Source organism: Mesoplodon mirus (genome assembly GCF_964341445.2).
Source record: "Mesoplodon mirus genome assembly, chromosome: 19".
NCBI classification, from domain to species: Eukaryota; Metazoa; Chordata; class Mammalia; order Artiodactyla; family Ziphiidae; genus Mesoplodon; species Mesoplodon mirus.
The window spans coordinates 62,961,058-62,982,439 of record NC_138995.1 but is presented as its reverse complement, the minus strand read 5'-3'; the positions used below and the strand labels follow the sequence as shown (position 1 = coordinate 62,982,439).

The 21,382-nt window shown below is 42.3% G+C and overlaps 1 protein-coding gene across 1 annotated transcript in view; it reads right to left on the bottom strand.

The window, feature by feature from the left end:
* NLRP5 (NLR family pyrin domain containing 5) overlaps positions 1 to 14,013 on the bottom strand; it is a 29,928-nt gene extending 15,915 nt beyond the window's left edge. Inside the window, exons 1-5 of the mRNA XM_082607860.1 lie at positions 13,710 to 14,013; positions 10,783 to 10,860; positions 5,770 to 7,366; positions 4,569 to 4,736; positions 1,135 to 1,299 (exon numbers count right to left, since the gene is read on the bottom strand). Of these exons, the coding sequence (XP_082463986.1) occupies positions 1,135 to 1,299; positions 4,569 to 4,736; positions 5,770 to 7,366; positions 10,783 to 10,860; positions 13,710 to 13,998 (2,297 nt within the window). The 5' untranslated portion in view covers positions 13,999 to 14,013. The remainder of the gene's footprint in view (positions 1 to 1,134; positions 1,300 to 4,568; positions 4,737 to 5,769; positions 7,367 to 10,782; positions 10,861 to 13,709) is intronic.
* Between the last annotated feature and the right edge of the window lie 7,369 nt (positions 14,014 to 21,382).

Below are 21,382 nucleotides of genomic sequence, written 5' to 3'. Positions count from 1 at the left end.
CATTAGATCTCCAGGACCTATTTATCTATTGGCAAGTTGGTACCCTTAAATAGTATATCCTCTAGGCCTGATGTGTCACATAATCTGCCGTTCTGCAAGTAGCTTTACCATCTGAAACATGGAGATAACTGCTACCAATCACAGTGGTGCTTGTGAGGATTAAAAGAGTAAATACCGCAGCCAGGCATTGCTCTAACTGTGCAAACCTGTTCTTGCTTTTACCTGGATGCAGAGTTGGACTACATTTCACAGCCTGCCTTGCAGTGAGTATGATCACACAACTGAGTTCCTGCTAAGAGAATATGAGGGGAAGTGATTTGAGCCACTTCTGGGTCAGGTCCATAAGACCTCCAGGTTTCCCCAAGCTCCCTCTGCTTCTATAAGCAGACTGCCTGTGCCCAGCAGGGTCTTGGAAGCTGTGTGTTAACGGTAGGACCTGGGCTTCCCTGGTGGCGCAGTGGTTAGGAATCCGCCTGCCAATGCAGGGGACACAGGTTTGAGCCCTGGTCCACGAAGATCCCACATGCCACAGAGCAACTAAGCCTGTGTGCCACAACTACTGAGCCTGCACTCTAGAGTACGAGAGCCACAACTACTGAGCCTGTGTGCCACAACTACTGAAGCCTGCACGCCTAGAACCCGTGCTCCGCAACAAGAGAAGCCACCACAAGAAGCCTGTTCACTCAACAAAGAGTAGCCCCCGCTCACTGCAACTAGAGAATGCCTATGGGCAGCAACGAGGACCCAACACAGCCAAAAATTAATTAATTAATCAAAAAGAAATATAATGTTATATAGGTTTCATATATACAAGTCAATGTTACCACAATAAAAAATAAATGTTTTAACAGCCTAAATAAAATTGGTTTTTGCCAGAAAAAAAATTGAAAGTTACTTTTTTCTTGTGGTGGTGAAATATACATAACACAAAATTTACCATCTTAACTTTTCAGTGTAAAATTCAGTGGCATTAATTATATACACACTGTTGTGCAGCCATCGCCACCAACCTTATCCAGACTCCTGATCCTCTATAATATTTTAGCAGCTTTCTGTGAATGATTATTTCAAAATAAAAAGTAAAAACAATAAAGCCCTGAAATCCGCAAAGCAAAAACCATACCCAGGACTTACCTCAGAGACTCCAGCAAACAGTATGGGTGCTTTACTGCTTCACATGCCATCATAACATCTCTATCCTTCAAGTGAGTGCTTTCCAAGTCCAGGTATTTAATATTTCGGTTGATAAGAGTTAGCCAGAGGTGACGGAGACCAGGGGTAATCTGGGCACCTGTAAATCTACAGAAGAGGAAAGAAAACACTAGTCAGACATTTGGGTGACATTTGGGTGACACTTGGTTGTATCCTAATGTTTCCTTCTTGCTCTTTCTTCCATTTCAACTCTGATCTCTCATTATTTGCATTTACAATTGCCCCTCAAATAACATGGATTTAAACTGCACGAGTCCACTTACATGGATTTTTTTTCAATAAATATATAAAAATATATATGTAGAACATTGTGTGCAAAACTTGTACTGAAGTGGATAGCCTATCATTACACAGGAATAAGGTGAGTGATATTCAGTATAAAATTAATGTGTTTGTTTTCTCACTGTTTTATAACTTTGCTTTCAAAGAATTGCATTACTGTACAGTCTGCCTTTCTCTCTCATCATTGTAGACACTGTATCAGCTGATCATCACAGGTGTTTTTTTTAATGTAACAATGTTTCCAATACTGTATTATGAGTGTGACTGTAATATGGATGCCATAAAAATTTTATAATGATTCATTCATTAGTGTACAGGCTAGGCTACCATAAAGCAATCTTATTGCTGCTTCTTCATTATCTATGCATGAATCATTATACCTGTAAATAAATATGAATTTCTTTCACATTGTGTTTTCATTTTTGATGTTCACTGTTACACGTATGTATATACACATATGTATGTTATACATATAACATATAAAGTATTTTGTATCATATAATATTGATGGAGATTCTGACAAATGATTCCCCTTATAAATAGACAATGTCAATTTATGGTATCAATAAATACAGTACTGTAAAAATGTACTTTCTCTTCCTTATGATTTTCTTAATAACATCTTTTCTCTAGCTTACTTTATTGTAAGACTACAGTATATAATACATATATAAATATGTATTAATTGACTATGTTATTGGTAAGGCTTCTGGTCAACAGGAGACTATTACTGGTTAAGTTTTTGGGGAGTCAAAAGTTACGTTTGGATTTTTGACTGCATGGGGCCAGGGCTTGGCATTGTTCAAGGGTCAAAACAATTCCTGCATTGTTCAAAGGTCAAAAGTATCTTATCTTAAAGCAGCAAATACTTGACTACCTATGAGGCATCAGTCACTGGGAAGAGTGTATTAAACAAATGCTAATATTCTGTGCCCTATGGAGCTTAACCTATCAGGGAAGACATTCAAAACAGGCAAAAGAGTTATGCATAAGAAAGCTAAAAATAGAGCTACCATAGGATCCAGCAATCCCACTCCTGGGCATATATCCAGAGAAAGCCATAATTCAAAAAGATACGTGTACCCCAATGTTCACTGTAGCACTATTTACAATAGCCAGGACATGGAAGCAACCTAAGTGTCCATCAACAGATGAATGGGTAAAGAAGATGTGGTGCATTTATACAATGGAATATTACTCAGCCATAAAAAGAACAAACGAATGCCATTTTCAGCAATATGGATGGACCTAGAGATTATCATACTAAGTGAAGTAAATCAGACAGAGAAAGACAAATATATGATATCACTATGTGGAATCTAAAAAAAAATGGTACAAATGAACCTATCTACAAAACAGAAATAGAATCACAGATGCAGAAAACAAACTTATGATTACCAAGGGGGAAAGGGTGGGGGAGAGCTAAATTGGGAGATTGGGATTGACATATACACACTACTATATATAAAATAGATAACTAATAAGGACCTACTGTATAGCAGAGAACTCTACTCAATACTCTGTAATGACCTATATGGGAAAAGAATCTAAAAAAGAATGGATGTATGTATATGTATAGATAATTCACTTTGCTATGCAGCAGAAACTAACACAACATTGTAAATCAACTATACTTCAAAAAATTTATTAAAAAAGAATGAAATATGTTATAGTTCATTAAGAATACAGCTACAGATATCTAGCCAAGTTCAAGTTGCAGAAAAAAGTCAAATGTCAGACTGTGCAAAGTGATATCATTTGGATTAAAAACTTCATATGCCACTATATATTTATAATTCCATGGAAAATTTATGAGAACATGTGAAAGTAATTAGGCAAACAGGAAGCTGAAGAGGCATCAGGGGACTTACTGAAAATCCTTTGTACTTCCTGAATCTCTTTACCATTATCATGCATTAGGGTTGAATGACAAATACAGTGATGACATGGATTTTTTTTTTAGAGTTACTGTTTTTTTTTAACATCTTTATTGGAGTATAATTGCTCTACAATGGTGTGTTTTTGCTGTATAACAAAGTGAATCAGCCATACATATACATATATCCCCATATCTCCTCCCTCTTGCATCTCCCTCCCACCCTCCCTATCCCACCCCTCTAGGTGGTCACAAAGCACCCGAGCTGACCTCCCTGTGCTATGCGGCTGCTTCCCACTAGCTATCTATTTTATATTTGGTAGTGTATATATGGATGACATGGATTAAAGCAAGTGACAGGGTGTAACAAGAGCTTAACATAGGGGCAGCTAGTGGGAAGGGATCCCCGAGGGAAAAACAGTTAATATAACAGCTGACAGAGAAATCAAGTTTGGTGTAGGACTTAAGGTGAACAAAGCATTATTCCTTATTCTGGGATCACCAAGCTCCTTGGTTCAGCCCAGTTTAAGGAAACTAATTAGGGAACAGATAGAAGTGGCCAGGAGAGGAAAATGTTTGCAGCCAAGAACTTGACTTGGTCTAGTCTTGAGTGTCACATGTGCTTCACTTGGTCCTGGAGGGAATAGAACCTTTGTTGAAGTAGAACAAGCCCTTCATTTCCTGCTCTAGGTGTCTGGTAAGTACCCTGGCGTCTCCAACAGACCCAGGAACTTATTGGGTTGGCCCAAAAAGCTCATCTGGGTTTTTCCTTAAGATGTTATGGAAAAACCTGAATGAACTTTTGGGCCAACCCAATATATTGGGTATTTAAATATGTTACCTTATTAGCCTAAAAGCATTAAGGACTGATTTAACGGCTCTCACAGATCATGCACTTTGATCTTGCTATTGCCTCATGCTCTACCATTTATTGAAATGAGCCTCCCTCACTTTTCCCCCACTAACAAACTCCTATTCATCCTTCAAGACCCCGAGTAAATGAACCCACCTTAGTAATCCCTTCACAAGGTCTTTAGTCATTCCCCATCCTGTGCTTTTGGGAACTTGGTTCCTATACCTTCCATGGCACTTATTCCCTCCAAATACATTTTATAGATTGGTCTTCCTCAGTAGGTGGGAGAGGAGAGCCATGACACAGCCAGGCAGAGGGGCATGTACAAGGGTTGGGAAGCCTTACATCAGGTTCTGTATTTTACAGGTTGGCTGCCTCAGCTTGATGCAGAGGGTCTTCATGGCCTCTTCACTCAAGATGCTGCCGCTCAGGTCGAGCTGTCGTAGGCTTGGGTGGGTGCTGAGCACGGAGCAGAGGTGTTCCCAGTGCTCATCATGGGTTTTGATCTGCAGGCTATGTTGGAGAAGGAAATAAGCATTTGCTTCCACAGGATGGATTCTGACATGAACAACTGCCCCAAAAATGCCCGGGGAGAGAAACCAGTGTATTAGGGCGGGACAGGGATGGTTTTAGAGACTCTGAGGCCAGTGTAGCAGATCTCACCTCATGCTCTGGAGAAGTGCTCTCATAACCACCTGCCTCCTGAATATTTCGACACCCACGGGGCACACCTCCAGCTCTCGAGTAAGATTTGTGCTGAAATTCTAGCTCCCCCTTGAATGTCAGAGGGTACAGCCTCTACTGAAAACAGTATGGAGTTCCCCCCCAGATTAAAAATAAAACTACCACGTGATCCAGCAATCCCACTTCTGGGGGGTATATCAAAGAATTGAAATCAGGATCGCAAAGAGATATTTGTACTCTATTATTCACAATAGCCAAGACATGGAAACAACCCAAGTGTCCGTCAGTGGATAAGTGGATAAAGAAAATGTGGTATACACACAAAATGGAATATCATTCAGCCTTAAAAGAGAAGAAAGTCCTGCCATTTGCAACAACTGGGATGAAGCTAGAGGATATTATGCTAATGGAAAAAAGCAGTAACAGAGAGACATGCATGATCTCACTTACATGGAGATTCTAAAATAGTCGAATTCATAGAAGCAGAATGTAGAGTGGTGGTTGCCTGGGGATGGGGGTGGGGGAAATGGGGAGATGTTGGCCAAAGGGTACAAAGTTTCAGTTATGCAGGATAAATACATTCTGTAGAGCTAATGTACAACAATGTGCCTAGGGATAGTAGGTAGTCTTAAGTGTTTTCACCACACACACACACACACACACACACACACACACACACACACACACAAAGAAAATGATAACTATATGAGGTAATGGGTATGCTAATTCGCTTGATGGTGATGATTATTTCAGGTACATCAAAACACCAAGGCATACATCTTAAATATATGCAATTTTCATTTGTCAATTATAGCCCCCCTCCCAAAGATGGAAAAAAAAATTGCAGAGGTAAGGTACTCACCCTTGGGGAATGCTGGGCCATGCCTCAGCAAATTCATGCTTTGGGACCTCTCTGACATCCAACCGAATTTTCCGTAAATACTGGCAATGCCGGAAACAGAAAGAAGACACTATTAAGTCCATTGGCCGGTTCAGTGGAAGCCACACTTCTTGGAAGCTGTTCAATGCCGAGCGAACAAACTCGTCATCCTGTGTCTCAAAAAGACAGTAGAAGGCGTCAAGGAAGTCTAGCGGGGCAGTGGTGTTGGTGTGTTGACCCAACAAAGAGATCCAGTGCAGAAGCCTCTGCTTTGCCACCAGGGGCACAGGACATCCCAGGAGGGTTCCCAGCGCCCCCATCACCTCTTTGCTCATGAGGCCAAACAAGAACCTCTTCATCTGGACCAAGTGGACGTTGAAGTCGATTTGCTTGAGTTCCATCAAACTCTTTACATTCTCAGTGAACAGAGGGTAGGGGTCCCCCTCTCCTTCCAATCCTTCCAGGACATAGTACAAGGCAGCAAAGAACTCCTGGAGGCTGAGGTGTAAGAACATGTAACACTCTTCACAGCAGCTGCCTTGGAGAAGGATGCTTGGGTGAAACAGAGTGGAGAGCTCAGGCTCCTTCAGTCCGTGAATGCCCAGGTCATCGCTGTAAAACATGAACTTCGTATTCCACACACCTTCCACAGCCATCTGGCACAAGCCCTTCAAGGTGACTCTTTCTTCCTGACGCAGACAGCTCCTGACTGCATCTTTTGGAGCGAGCTGATGGAACACGAATGAGGCATACAAGCCCGTGAGAGTCTGGCAAGGGATGGAAAGGCTCTTTCCTGGTGCCTCTTGCAGCTTGAGAGCCTCACAGACCAGGGAGCACACGACGGACACCTGGCACTTGTCAAACACCTCGTGGTTGCCCACTACTGAACGCAAGGTTTGCATCTTTTGATGTTCATGCTTCATATGCTCAAGAATCAACTGCATCCTTTTTTCCACTGAGAGTCCCCCAACCAACAGATAACGGGGAGACAGGAGCACGGATTGGAGCTTTTCTATGCCTGAGTCTCGGACGGTGATGATCAGGGAAGACTCGGGGAGCAAGACCTTCTTCAGAAGACTGTGCATCAAGACGGACACGGGTTGCTTCTCCGCCCAGTCTCCAGAGAGATTTGAGTCATCATCTTTGAAGGCGAGGTCCAGGTCCTCAAATCCGTCAACCACAAACAAGAGCCTTTCTGGTTGGGACAGGATCCCCTCCACCTGGACCCGGGTGTCTGGCCACTGCCTGGAGATTAACTCTGCAAAGCTGCACTCCCTCTTCCACCGTACCTCTCTGGCGTGGAGGAAAAAGACATAGGAGAACATGTCCTGGTAGAGCTCACCTTGCGCCCAGAACAGCAGGATCCTTCTGGCCAGAGCCGATTTCCCGATTCCCGCCTTTCCATGTAGAACCACAGTGAGAGGCCGGAAGCCCCCCTGGTCTGGATTAAAAGCCCCCAACAACACGTGCACATCTGGACAGCCAGAGGCAAATTTTTCAAAGTTGTGGTGTGCATCCAGCTTCGTGGAGAATTTCCTCATCACGTGACTCTTATAGTCCTGTTGGTCATCTCTGTGGCCTGAGTCGGACAGGAGAGAGGAAGAACGAGACAGAGAGTTTGAAGAAAGTCTGGATTTTAGTAAAAAACTAGCAAAAAAGCAAAACAAAAACCGCAGACCTAGTGGATCCTCAGTCAGACGGCCTACAGCTGTGGCTCTTTTGTTTCTTCCTAGCAACGTACATACAACAAGCTCTGTCCCTCGTACCAAGATCACTTCCGCAAAGCTTACGGATGTTCTGCAAAATAGCTCTGTGTCCCTTTCACCTGATTTCTCTTTCCAGGACTTCATACCTGATAGGTTACATTTCTGTTTGCTTATTATCTGTCTCCCGCAATGGATTCTGTGCAGAGACTTTGCTACTTGCTACTGTATCTTCAGTATTTGTAACAGTACCTGGTGCCCTGTGGACACGCAGCTACGTATTCACTGAATAATCTACACTGAACATGCCTATGTGGTCTCTGGAAGACAGAGAAGCTTGGGGGAGCTGAGGATGTGTGCGTGGCCCTGCGTTCCAGACCTCGGGATGGGCGTGCACATTCAGTTCCAGCCCAGGAGTCCTGGGCTACTGTGGAGAAACAGTTCCATGTGACAGGGGACCCTGCTCTTTACGAGGAGGTAAGCACAGCCTTTGAAGTTAGACCGGTCCTGCCTGGAACTCGAAGCTCTACAGTTTCTGTGATTTGGAACAAGTTGCCTCATTTTCTGGACCTCCATTTCCTCACCTATAAGATGAGATGGACATCCTCTTCAAGGGCTGCGACAAATATTTAAGGAACACAAAGTGCATTCAATATTTATTGGCACAGGGCTTGGCAAAGATGAGCAATGGCCACTATTATCATTACAAAGTGTAATTCTTTCAACCTTATCCTCTTTATTTTATTCCCAACATTTGTCATAAATGGCAATTCTTTTATGTGCTTAATTATCTAGCTCCCAGCTTCCAAGGTGAGCTCCATGAGAAAAATACCTTGTCATTTTACCTCCATACCTGTAGCCTCTTTAACAGTCTCTGACATCCAATAGGTATGCACTAACATAAAAAATTAGATGATCATACTAGGTGAAGTAAGTGGGACAGAGAAAGACAAGTATCATAGATATCACTTATAGGTAGAATCGAAGAATGGATACAAATGAACTTCCTTACAAAACAGAAGGAGACTCACAGACCTAGAAAAGAAACTTATGGTTACCAAAAGGGGAAATGGGGGGGGAGGGAGAAAAATATACACACTACTATATCTAAAATAGATAACTGATAAGGACCTACTGTATAACACAGGGAACACAATATTCTGTAATAACCTATATGGGAAAAGAATCTGAAAAAGAAGAGATATATGTATATGTGTTACTGAATCACTTTGCTCTACACCTGAAATGAAACACAACACTGTACATCAACCATACACCAATATAAAATAAAAATTAAAAAAAATTAAAAATTCCTATCCGGTCCCTTACATTTGCTGATACTACCATTATCTTTAAAAAAAAAAAGAGAGAGCAAGACTCTCTCTATACAAACGCATGAGACAGTGACTAGCCCTACATAAAATCTCTACATAAAAGTTCTAAATCTTAAACTTCATTTTTCTGCATCAGGAAGGTCATGAACAGATCTGTATTAACAAGTAGCAGACCCTCTGAGATCTGAACAAGGTCTATTTGCTGAGGTCACACTGATGTATTATCTTCTGTCAAAAGGACAGACTGTGCTCCTGAGTTGTAGGTTTTTGTAGAGGTAGAGGAACCCCAGAAAGATAGGCTGAAGTTGAATTCAACCCTTCTTTGCCTCTTCCTCAGCCGCTTTTTCTTTTTCTTCTTTTTTTTTAAATTGAAGTACAGTTAATTTACAATGTTGTGTTATTTTCAACTATATAGCAATGTGATTCAGTTTATATATATTTATATAAATATTTGTATATATCTATATTTATTTATATATATTTATGAGTATATATAAACACATATTCTTTTTCAGATTATTTTCCATTATGGTTTATTATAAGATATTGAATATAATTCCCTGTGCTATACCGTAGGTACTTGATGTTTACCTATTTTATGTACAGTATTGTGTATATATACAATGGAATATTACTCAGCCATAAAAAAATGAAATAATGCCATTTGCAGCAACATGAATGGACCTAGAGTTTATCATACTAAGTGAGGTAAGTCAAAGACAAATATCATATGATATCACTTATATGTGGAATCTAAAAAATGATACAAATGAACTTATTTACAAAACGAATAGACTCATAGACATAGACAACAAACTTACGGTTATCAAAGGGGATACTAGGGGTCGGGGGGGAGATACCTTTTCTTCTTTCATGGATTTAATGATCATGTCTGTACTTAAGAGTTCCAAATATTGTTCTCTAGTGCTGATTTCTTCCCTAAAAATCCAGGATCATATGTCTAACTCACTACCTTAAAGGGACCTCAAATTCAATGCACCAAAAACTCATTTCAGCTTTTACCTCTAACCAAAAACTTACTCCTTCTAGTAAGTTTCCTGTAAATGATAATTAGAAAGAAGCTTCTATTTCTGAACTTACTTTGGAACAGATATTTGGCTCATTCCCTTATACAGAAATCTAATTTTAGCCCCACACCATCACTCTACAGTAGTTTTTCATCAATAAAATGGGGATATTAATACCTCCCTCATGAGATGGGTGTAGGATCCCACGACATAATCACAAAATGTGAGAACAGCGCCCGGCCCATGGCAAGTATTCTAGAAATGTCGTCATTGTTGGTATTTGTTACTACCCATTCCAACTGAAAATGGACAATACTGACAGCTATTAGGTTTTCAAATATTTGTCCAAGGAATGATTAAAGTAACCCATACCTGCCAACATAAGCTATGTTGTACAGATGGAACAAAAGCCCAGCTTGAAGTGATTTCAGAGTTTGAAATTTACTTCATTGACTTTTGGGACTTCCCTGGTGATCCAGTGGCTGAGACTCCACGCTCCCAAATGCAGGGGGCCCAGGTTCAATCCCTGGTCTGGGAACTAAGATCCCACATGCCATGCCACAACTAAGAGTTCACATGCTGCAACTAAGATCCTGAATGTGGCAACGAAGATCCCGTGTGCCGCAACTAAGACCCTGTGCAGCCAAATCAGTCAATCAATCAATAAATATTTTTGAAAAAAATCATTGACTTTCAACATCACCATCCACCAGGTTGTCTAAACAGAAAGGTGGGAGCAATTCCTGAACCTCTGTTTTTCTGAAACCCTCAACACCAAATTCTACTAGATATATCTACCCCATATCTTACTGAGATATTACTATCTTAGATCTCAGTAAATAGTTTTCTGTGATAATTTCCTTATACATAAATGTTAATAGCAGCATCATTCATACACATCCATTTTCCACCCCCCTCTGCCCCACTAACTTGGTACTTCTTCCATGCTTGGACCTTGGTCCGTCTTCATTGGTGTAGAATGTTCTGGTATTTCAGCCAGTAAATATTCTGCAATAGAGAGTAGACGAGATAATGTCTCAATAAAGTCATGGCAATTCCCCAAATCAGGGATGAGCACATCCTCTGCCCAAATTACTGAGGGCAATGAAGACTAGGCTCAGGATCTCACAGTTTATTCCATGACTAGTCTGAAATGAGGAAAATGGAGACAGACCCTCAAATACCACCAGCACAGTGAAGCAGCAGAGATTTATAGTAAAGAGTGTCTGATTTTGAGCACGTAAATGTACATTTCAGTCCCATTTTTGCTGTATGATCCTGGGTAGGTCATATAATAAGACAGTATATTATGGTTATTAAGAGTTAATTGTCAAGGGCTTCCCTGGTGGCTCAGTGGTTAAGAATCCGCCCGCCAATGCAGGGACACGGGTTTGAGCCCTGGTCCAGGAAAATCCCACATGCCGCGGAGCAACTAAACCCACGTGCCACAACTACTGAGCCTGCGCTCTAGAGCCCGTGAGCCACAACTACTGAGCCCATGTGCCACAACTACTGAAGCCCACGTGCCTAGAGCCCGTGGTCTGCAACAAGAGAAGCCACTGTGATGAGAAGCCCGCACACCACAACGAAGAGTAGCCTCCACTCGCTGAAACTAGAGAAAGCCCGCATGCAGCAATGAAAACCCAAGGCAGCCAAAATAAATAAATTAATCAATAAATTTAACAAAAGAAGAGTTAATCATCAAGAGTCATCTTAAACACCTCTCTCGACCGTCAGAATAGTTAGTTTACTACTCAGACGCCTGTGAGTTCTCCAAATAGAGGTACCTTCAACTCATAAGCTCTAACATTGACCAATCCTCCCTCCCCCTCTCCCTCCCCCATCTACTTGCTGCGAAACAGCTCTCCCAGTATTTCCTGGGATGAGGCAATGGAACCCCATCCACCCCGTCACTCATGCCAGAAACTTGGGTATCATGCTTGATACCATATTCTCCCTCTGCATTTAGTCCTCAAAAACTGTTGTGTCTGCTTCCAAAATATCTTCCAATTCCATTTCTACTTTTTCTTTAACTGCCATCATCACCCCAGTCCAAGCTGCCTTTATTTCTCCCATGGGATGCTAGAATGGACCCCTAACTGTTCTCCCCACATCTACTCATGACTCTTTCCAGACCACTCATGACTTCAGCAACAATGTTGAAATGCCAGTTTGATTATTTCTACCCCTATCCCTTTAAAACTATTTAATTGCTTATGCTTTGCTATTAAAATTATTTTCAAGATGCTGTTTGACTTCTAGACCATCCATTTTTTTTTTTTTTTGCGGTACGCGGGCCTCTCACCACTGTGGCCTCTCCCGTTGTGGAGCACAGGCTCAGCGGCCATGGCTCACGGGCCTAGCCGCTCCATAGCATGTGGGATTTTCCCGGACCGGGGCACGAACCCACATCCCCTGCATCGGCAGGTGGAGTCTCAACCACTGCGCCACCAGGGAAGCCCCTAGACCACCTTTTTATCTTCATCTCCTGCCATATTCTCTCCACTGCTTCATGGTCTATCCAACCTCTTTCTTTGTTAAAGAGTTCATAATGTTGCTCTCTTTTGCTCAGAATGTTCTTCTCTACCCAATTAGCTCAGTTAATTCCTTTTCTTCATTTTTGTCTCAGCCTGAACCTTACTTCCTCTAGGAAGTGATTCTAGTCTTCACATATTTTTCTACACCATCCATTTAAAAAATTGCCTATTTATCCCTCTTCCCTATTGCATTGCAAGCTATAAATCTCTGGCACATGACACACGAGAATTTAAAGATACGCAAAATGAATGTTAAGTAATTTTTGTCACGTATTAGGTCAAGAACTTGGTCAACTTGTGTAACTTGGTAGAATCTCTATTTTAGCTTCTGTCATGGGGAACCTATTTTTTGGGTGAGTTTGAAAATCAATAGCAGGGCACATGACAGCTTCAACATGGTATTTAGACTGGGGTACTGATTGGTAAATACCAACTATTATTTTAATTTTATAACCCTTATTTCCTGTGAATAATACTAATATGTTTTCCACCCAGGGCTTTTTTGAGGCTCCAAAGGAATAGCTTCTGTTCAAGTCCTTTGCAGCTACAGCTGATGAGCTACATATAGGCATGTAATACCTGTAAGTCTTTAGGGCCAATCTGATTGCTTACACTTGGGGCTCTTCGTTAAGTTTTTGTCCACAGTTGAGGAGACAATTCCTCCTGATGAAGGAGAGCTATTATTATTTTCTACTAACTTTCTCCTAAATACCTTAAGATAACTACACAATTTGATCTAAGTACGTTGCTATAATATGGGTACCAACATTCTGAGGAAGGTCAGTCCTTAGAGAAGTTCCTTGAACCTTAGTCCCTCAGTCTGGGGCAAGAAATAAGGGAGATGTCCATTGTACAGCCATAAGTGTTCTCGAAACATGAGTGAAGCTTTGTTAACCACTTTCTATACAGTATCTTATGGAACCTTTGCAACAGCACGGATAAGCATCACAGCTACTGTTCCCAGATGTGGGATCCAAGGGTCAGAGTAGGACAAAATTTGCCAGAAGTCACACTTGTGGTGGCACCAGACCTACGTACTTCTGACTACAAATCCCATCTGCTGACTTTGACCACATTCTCTCCAGATAGAGGGTTTACCTACCGATGTCTTCTCCTTCATTGTTTCACAGGCTGGAGATGACTCTATAGCTTCCAGCCAGGGAGGTTGACCAATGAGTGAGTTAGCTCTCCTAGTTCAGACTCACGCTGTAGAGGTGGACCCCCTGAGAGAACAAGGATACCTTTCCCATCCCCATGGGAACTTGAGGTCACCTCCCTTTTCTCCTACCCCTAGATCTGCCCCAAATGTGTCCTACTCACTTTTCATCTCATCCCTGGCCATCTCTGAGAGCGCCGACAGGCTCATCTTTTCAAAGATGTCAATGGATATCTTCCAGGCAAAAGATTCTTTATAATGCTCATGCAAGAGGGAGGTGAGCTGTTCCGAATCGGCATTATCCACTTCAACCAGAGGAAAAGAGCAGGTTGCCGGTTCCGAAGCGCTTTCCTTTAGTAATGCCTTAAATATCTGAAACTCTTCTTTGTGTAGCTGCTTGAAACACCATTGCAGTCCATAGTTGGAAAAGGAGGATAATTTGGCTTCTCCCATCTTAACGCAAGGCTGAGAGCTCAGGTTTTGATGGAGAAGTAGATTCTTTGGTAAACAAAGCAAATGGGACCTGTTGGAAAAGTGACACGATTCAAAAGAGAACCTTGTATCAAATTCTCGTTTGTACAACCAGCCTCAATTGACTCACCAGATGGAATGACATTCTCTATTCCTTTTGTGAAAGATACTGAGAAAAGCCCAACTAACAGGTAACAATTCTTCATAGACTTATAATTACTTGACACCATATCTATCTTGTTACCAGAATATAAGCTCTGGGATATTTTACTGCCTGTATCCCTAGTTCCTGAAATAGCATCTGGTACAGAGCAAGACTGAAAAACACCTGCCAGTGAATGATCTTGGCTAACAGGCTAGACTCAAGGGAATTGGCAAATAGGTTCCCACCACTTACTGAAAATCAGTCACAGTTTTTAGATCAGTTGATTCCGGTTGTGCCTGTTAATATAACATTCAGTTATACAAACACAGTAAAGATTTTTGGTATAAAAGTATACTGATAGGGCTTCCCTGGTGGCGCAGTGGTTAAGAATCCACCTGCCAACGCAGAGGACACGGGTTCAAGCCCTGGTCCAGGAAGATCCCACATGCCGCAGAGCAGCTGAGCCCGTGTGCCACAACTACTGAGCCTGCGCTCTAGAGCCAGCGAGCCACAACTACTGAGCCCGCGTGCTGCAACTACTGAAGCCTGAGTGCCCAGAGCCCCTGCTCCACAACGAGAAGCCCCCGCAATGAGAAGCCCGGGCACCGCAAGGAAGAATAGCCCGTTTGTCGCAACTAGAGAAAGCCCACGTGCGGCAACGAAGACCCAACACAGCCAAAAATAAATAAAATAAATAAATTTAAAGGTAGATGAAGGAAGGTACTACTTAAAAAAAAAGTATACTGATAAATATCTGACCTGGAACTTGTACCTAGAAAATATAAAACTGCTCTCAAGTCCAAGCTTGCTCTGCTTGCTGCACGACAGGCCAATAAATTGGAGACGAGGTGTTGAGGCAGGGAATACAACTTTATTGGGAAAGCCGGCAGACCGAGAAGATGACGGCCTAGTGTCTCAAAATAACCATCTTATCAGGGTTTGGAGGCCAGCTTCTTTTACAGAACAGAGAGGGGGGAGGAGATGAGGAAGTAAAGTAAAACAGGCCTTAAGATTTGCAAATATCTCCTGGAATGGCCGGCCTCAGGGAGGGGATGTGTTAATTTCTTCTTTCTTGCAGCCATCCACAGGTGGAACAGGGTCTGGATGTTTCCCTGAACAAAGGCGCTTTGGTTTAACCTTCAGGCAGAGGGCAGGGTTCCCAGAGGCAGGCCATTATGTATAGACAGTATCCTTTTAGTAAACAAAGGCAACAGGAAGCAAAGGTTAAAGTAAAAGAAACAGATCCAACACGTAGGCAGATTTGGCTCTTCCCTGTAACAAAACCCCTAATAAAAGGATAAATAACTCAACTAACAACAAGCAAAGGATCTGAATAGACAATTCCCCCAAAGAAGACACACTGATGACTACTAAGCACATGACAAGATGCTCAACATCATTAGCCATCGGAGCGGATTTGATAACCTCCAATCACTAAATCAACTTGTTTTACGGGTATCTATAGCGTACACTCATGACCTGTGCCAGACATTTCTTCTCTTAGTTAGAAGGCTGGTCTGTGACAACATAAATATTTTGTACTTGTTAGGAATGCTCCAGGCATAATTCTTTTTTTTTTAATTTTTTGGCCACACTAAGAGGCAAGAGGGATCTTAGTTCCCCGACCAGGGATCAAACCCATACCCCCTGCAGTGGAATCACGGAGCCCTAACCACTGGACAACTAGGGAAGTCCTTCCAGGAATAATTCTTAAATCTGGCAAATCTCCTCTTTCACTACTGAATGATCTCTGTAAATAATGCATTTAAATGTAATTATTATTAGATAGTTTTGTTCACAATAGCAAGACTGAAGGTCATTTAAGGGTTGATCAATAACATGTGGGTTAATTCAGGAATCGTTGCACTCTGCATCCTTAAAAATGCTCAGTAATCAGCATAGGTTGGTGCCTCAGCCTCTAAGACATTTAATACAACCCTCACCCCCTGTATACACACTATCTTTGGGGGATGAGCATAAAATGGATCAAGGTGGGTGGTGGTGAACTAACGGGCCTAAGAAAGGACACTTTTTTTTTTTTTCCCGGTACGCAGGCCTCTCACTGTTGTGGCCTCTCCCATTGCAGAGCGCAGGCTCTGGACGCGCAGGCTCAGCGGCCATGGCTCACGGGCCCAGCCACTCCGCGGCATGTGGGATCTTCCCGGACCGGGGCACGAACCCGTGTCCCCTGCATCGGCAGGCGGACTCTCAAACACTGCGCCACCAGGGAAGCCCAGAAAGGGCACATTTTTACTTCATATTTTCCCATACTGTTTGCTTTTTCAAAATACTAAAAGGTATCACCCATTAAAAATCATGTTTGTAGAAGCTAATAGAAATAAATGCATTTTACTAAAACAATTGAGGGACTTCCCTGGCCGTCCAGTGGTTAAGACTGTGCGTTCCCAGGGCAGGCAACACAGGCTCGATCCCTGGTCGGGGGAACAAAGATCCCCCACGGCACCGCCAAACAAACAAACAAAACCGCAATTGACACATTCTTACCATTACTCATCTATGAAAGAAAAAAAAAAGATGAACATTACTGATAATGGAGAGACAAAGTTTACATGCTGGATTACTCAAAACAGAACCCTTGAAAGAACATAAGCTTCCGTGAACATTCCTATATAATATTTAGGAAAAATATTGACCCTATTGGCAGAAAAAGTGAGAATACTTATTTCTAAGGACGCATTAAAAAGGTTGCATCCTAACCACAGAACAACTAAGATTTCCTAGGTTACAATTAAATGAAAATTATATAGAGAACAGACTTGTGCTTGCCAAGGGGGAGGGATGGATTGGGAGTTTGGGATTAGCAGATATAAACTAGTATATACAGGATGGATAAAAAACAAGGTCCTACTATATAGCACAGGGAACTATAGTCAATATCCTGTGAGAAACCATAATGGAAAAGAAAATGAAGAATATATGTGTGTAACTGAGTCACTTTGCCATACAGCAGAAATTAACACAACATTGTAAATCAACTCTACTTCGATAAAATAAATTTTAAAAAATTAAATGAAAATTTCCTAATTATATATTTCCCTCTAATGTAAAACTACCTTGATACATGGAGATTGAAAACATAAAACAAAACAAAAATCTCCCAACTATCTGGTTAAGTGACTAAATTAACAAGGGAGGCTTATTTAAAAGAGAATGCATTTCAGCTTGCCACACAAATGCCTATGTATCCACAATTCAAATTAAACATCTGCCTCACTGCTGAAGCAATCCACCAGAGGGATTAGAGGGGCAAGAAGAGAATCACAAAACCTTCAGGGGTAGTTAAAAAGAAATCAGCATGGTTTAGGGAAGGTTATTTTTAGGGCGAGATGATAGCTTTCAGGATCTTACTTCCTTGACCAGGGATTGAACCCAGGCCCCCATTGTGAAAGCGCTGAGTCCTAACCACTGGACCTCCAGGGAATTCCCATGAGATGATTGAGAAAGTTTATATGCTCAGAGCTAAGAGGAAATAAAGTGGAAGAAGCAAAGAAAAAAATTAAATGAGTACTTTTCTAAATCCCTTCTTAGGAGATTTGCAGCATCTCATGTAAACTTTCTGTAAACAGTATCAATATATAATGATTACTGTATTATTACTATAATAATAAAATTATTATTGTCCTCACTTTACAGAGTTGAAATCAGAGGTTCTGTAAAGTTCTGTAAAGTGGAAGAGCTTGCTCTCTTTTAGGAAAGAGCATTGTCCTGTGCATCTGATTCTAACGCTCCACCTCTTCCAATACATCCCAGACTGGGAACTGATACATGAAACACAAAAGACAGGTGAGTTGATGGGAGGAGAGCCCAGGTGGAAAGATTAACGTGGGATAGGCTGGCGGACACCTTCTCCTGTAAAATCGAGGCAGGATTGGTGAGAAGGCAAAGACATTATTCCAAAGAAGCAGGACTGTAAGTTGTAGGGATGTAAGTTAAGAGTGGTGGTCAGGGACTTCCCTGGTGGTGCAGTGGTTAAGAATCCGCCTGCCAATGCAGGGAACATGGGTTCAAGCCCTGGTCCGGGAAGATCCCACATGCCACGGAGCAGCTAAGGCCTTGTGCCGCAACTACTGAAGCCTGTGCGCCCCGTGCTCTGTAACAAGAGAAACTACTGCAGTGAGAAACCCGTGCACCTTAACGAAGAGTAGCCCCTGCTCACCACAGCTAGAGAAAGCCTGTGCATGCATAGCAACAAAGACCCAACACAGCCAAAAAAAAAAAAGACTGGTGGTCAAAGCTATTTTCTGGTAACAAATGACTCACCAAAGCTGTGTTTGTCTCTATCCTTTATCTGTACTCTTTCCTGAAACACCTTTCTGCACAGGTATCTTAAAAAAATTTTTTTATTGAAGTATGGTTGATTCACAATGTTGTGTTAAGTTCTGCTGTACAGCAAAGTGACTCAGCTATACTCGTATACACTTTTTTTATATTGTTTCCCATTATGGTTTGTCCCAGAGTGTAGAATATAGTTCCCTGAGCTATACAGTCGGACCTTGTTGTTTATCCATTCTATATGTAATAGTTTGCACCTGCTAACCCCAAACTCCCAACCCACCCCTTCCCCTTCCCCCTCGGCAACCGCAAGTCTGTGAGTTTGCTTCTGTTTTGTAGATAGGTTCATTTGCTGCATAGGTGTCTTGAATGATTCCACAGAAGCAGTTAAGACCACAAGGCTTGACATCAGTTAGACCCGTTTCAAATATTGAGGCACCTCTTGGCACCCCAGGAAAACGCATTTAACTCACCTGTAACTCAGTTTCCTCCCTTGACGAAGAACACCCTCAGGACCATGTAGCACTTTGATGGCTGTAAGCCATAGTGAACGTATTATTAGCAGAATTAACAAAGGAGTCTTGTAAGATGTGGACCAGACATCAGCTGGTCTCGACCCTTGAGTCAGAGCACCCCAATTCTGCCCTGCACTTTAGACCTAGAGATTAGGAAGAATCGAGAGCTGTACCGAAACACCCCAAACAGATATGTTTTGTGGGTAGACCTTTCCAGCAAAGCGGGGAACTGGGACACTTCCTTCTGTCTAAGGGTATCTTTGGTCTCTGGGCTCTGACTAGTCTAAATGGAGAGAGAGGGAGCACAGAGCAGGGCGCAACGAACAGTTCCAACCAGGAATGGAGAAAAACGGGGAGAGAAAGGTACCAGGAACAAGACAGGAGAAACTACTCACCAAGTTCACTCCTTGCCTCCAAGACCAGATCCCAACTGGCAACCACGTGGTGACGGGTCTTTGGGGAATCTTGGGCCGGTGACGTTGTTGCCGTCCATTGGCTGCCACGGTTCTAAGTGGCCAGACCCAGGGTAGATGTGCAGCAGCTGCTTTCTGCACCTGCATGCCCCGCCCCTTCCCACCTAACAGGTGAGGATGCTGCATCACCCTTAGCACACCTGTGCCCAGGACCTCTACAGCCCTCACCTGGTTGTCCCAGAGCAATGGGGTGTGTGTGTGTGTGTGTGTGTGTGTCCTCATTTTACCACACCTGGCATTTACCGCTCTCTAATGATGCTGCTGTTGTTTGTTCAAGTGACTTTCTCCATAAAACTCTCTTACCTGGAGTCCTGTGAACTCGTAATATATATACCTGTTTGTTATCAAATGAATCTTTTCCAACATTCTGAACTGCCCCTCTGCTCACCATTGCTAATCACCAGGGAAATGCAAATTAAAAATGCAATGAGATATCCCCTCATATCTGCCAAAATGGCCATCATCAGAAAGACCACAAATAACAAATGCTGGAGAGGGTGTGGAGGAAAGGGAACCCTTGTTCACTGAAATTGGTGCAGTCACTACGGAGAACTGTATGGAAGTTTCTCAAAAAACTAAAAATAAAACTACCATATGACCCAACAAGTCCACTCCTGGGTATGTATCTGGAAAAAAACCAAAAACTCTAATTCAATAAGATACCTGCACCTCAATAGTCATAGCAGCACTATTCACAATAACCAAGACATGGAAGCAGCCTAAGTGTCCACCAACAGAGGAATGGATAAGGAAGATGTGGTGCATACATACAATGGAATAGTACTCAGCCATAAAAAGAACAACATTTTGCCATTTGCAGCACCATGAATGGACTTGAAGGGCATTATGCTAAGTGAAATAAGTCAGACAGAGAAAGACAAATACTGTATTTTATCACTTATATGCAGAATCTTTAAAAAATGCAACAAACTAGTGAATATAACAAAAAAGCAGCAGACTCACAGATATAGCAAACAAGCCACTGGTTACCAGTGGGGAGGGGGAGGGGCAACAGAGTGGTGGGGGAGTAGGAGGTACAAACTATTGGGTGTAAGACAGGCTACAAGGATGTAGTGTACAGCATGGGGGAATTTAGCCAATATTTTGTAATAAATGTAAATGGAAAGTAACCTTTGAAAATTGTGTAAAAAATAAAAATTTTTTAAAAGTGCCCATCTCGGTTAATAGCAACACCAGCTACCTTGTGCCTCGAGCCTCCACATTAATGGTTACATCCCAGAGCATTTCTTTCTTTTTTTTTTCTGTCTTTATTGAGGGAATCATCAACACTGTGTAGGCTTAAGGTGTACAACATGTTGATTTCATAGACATATATTGCAAAATGGTTACCACAGTAACGATGTCTCCTACTTCAGTGGTTCCCAAACTTCACTGCAGGTTGGAATCACCTGGGAGAACTTTTAAAATCCCTTATACTCAGGCCACACCCATTCCAATTAACTCAGGATGTCTGGAGCTGGGAGCTAGGCTACAGCATCTTTAAAGATTCTGTGTTAATAAACTGTGCCACGAAGATGGGAAACCTCGTTCATACTTTCAGCCTTGCTCATCTCAAGGCATATTCCCTCCTTGCTTTAGCAAAGTGGGGGTCTCCTAGGTCCTTCTGGGGAACGTGTCAGTTGGGGGGGTTCTCTGGCTTTACATGGCCCACCTCCAAGCCTGCCCACCCCAGGCAAAGCATTTTGGGCAGCCTCACCTCAGTTACTGTGAATCCTTTTAGCAATGCATGACATGTGAAATTCTGGGCTCTGGAGAACAAATTAAAGCAAATTTTCACTTTAGAGTCCGACTTTGGATGGACATTTATTTCTGTCCACCCCTAAAGAATGGACTGGAGGTGGGGTTGAGCGTCTCAACTGCTCTGACTTTTGCAACAAAACCCCTTTAGAGAGTTGAGAAACCAACGTAGGTAATACCCG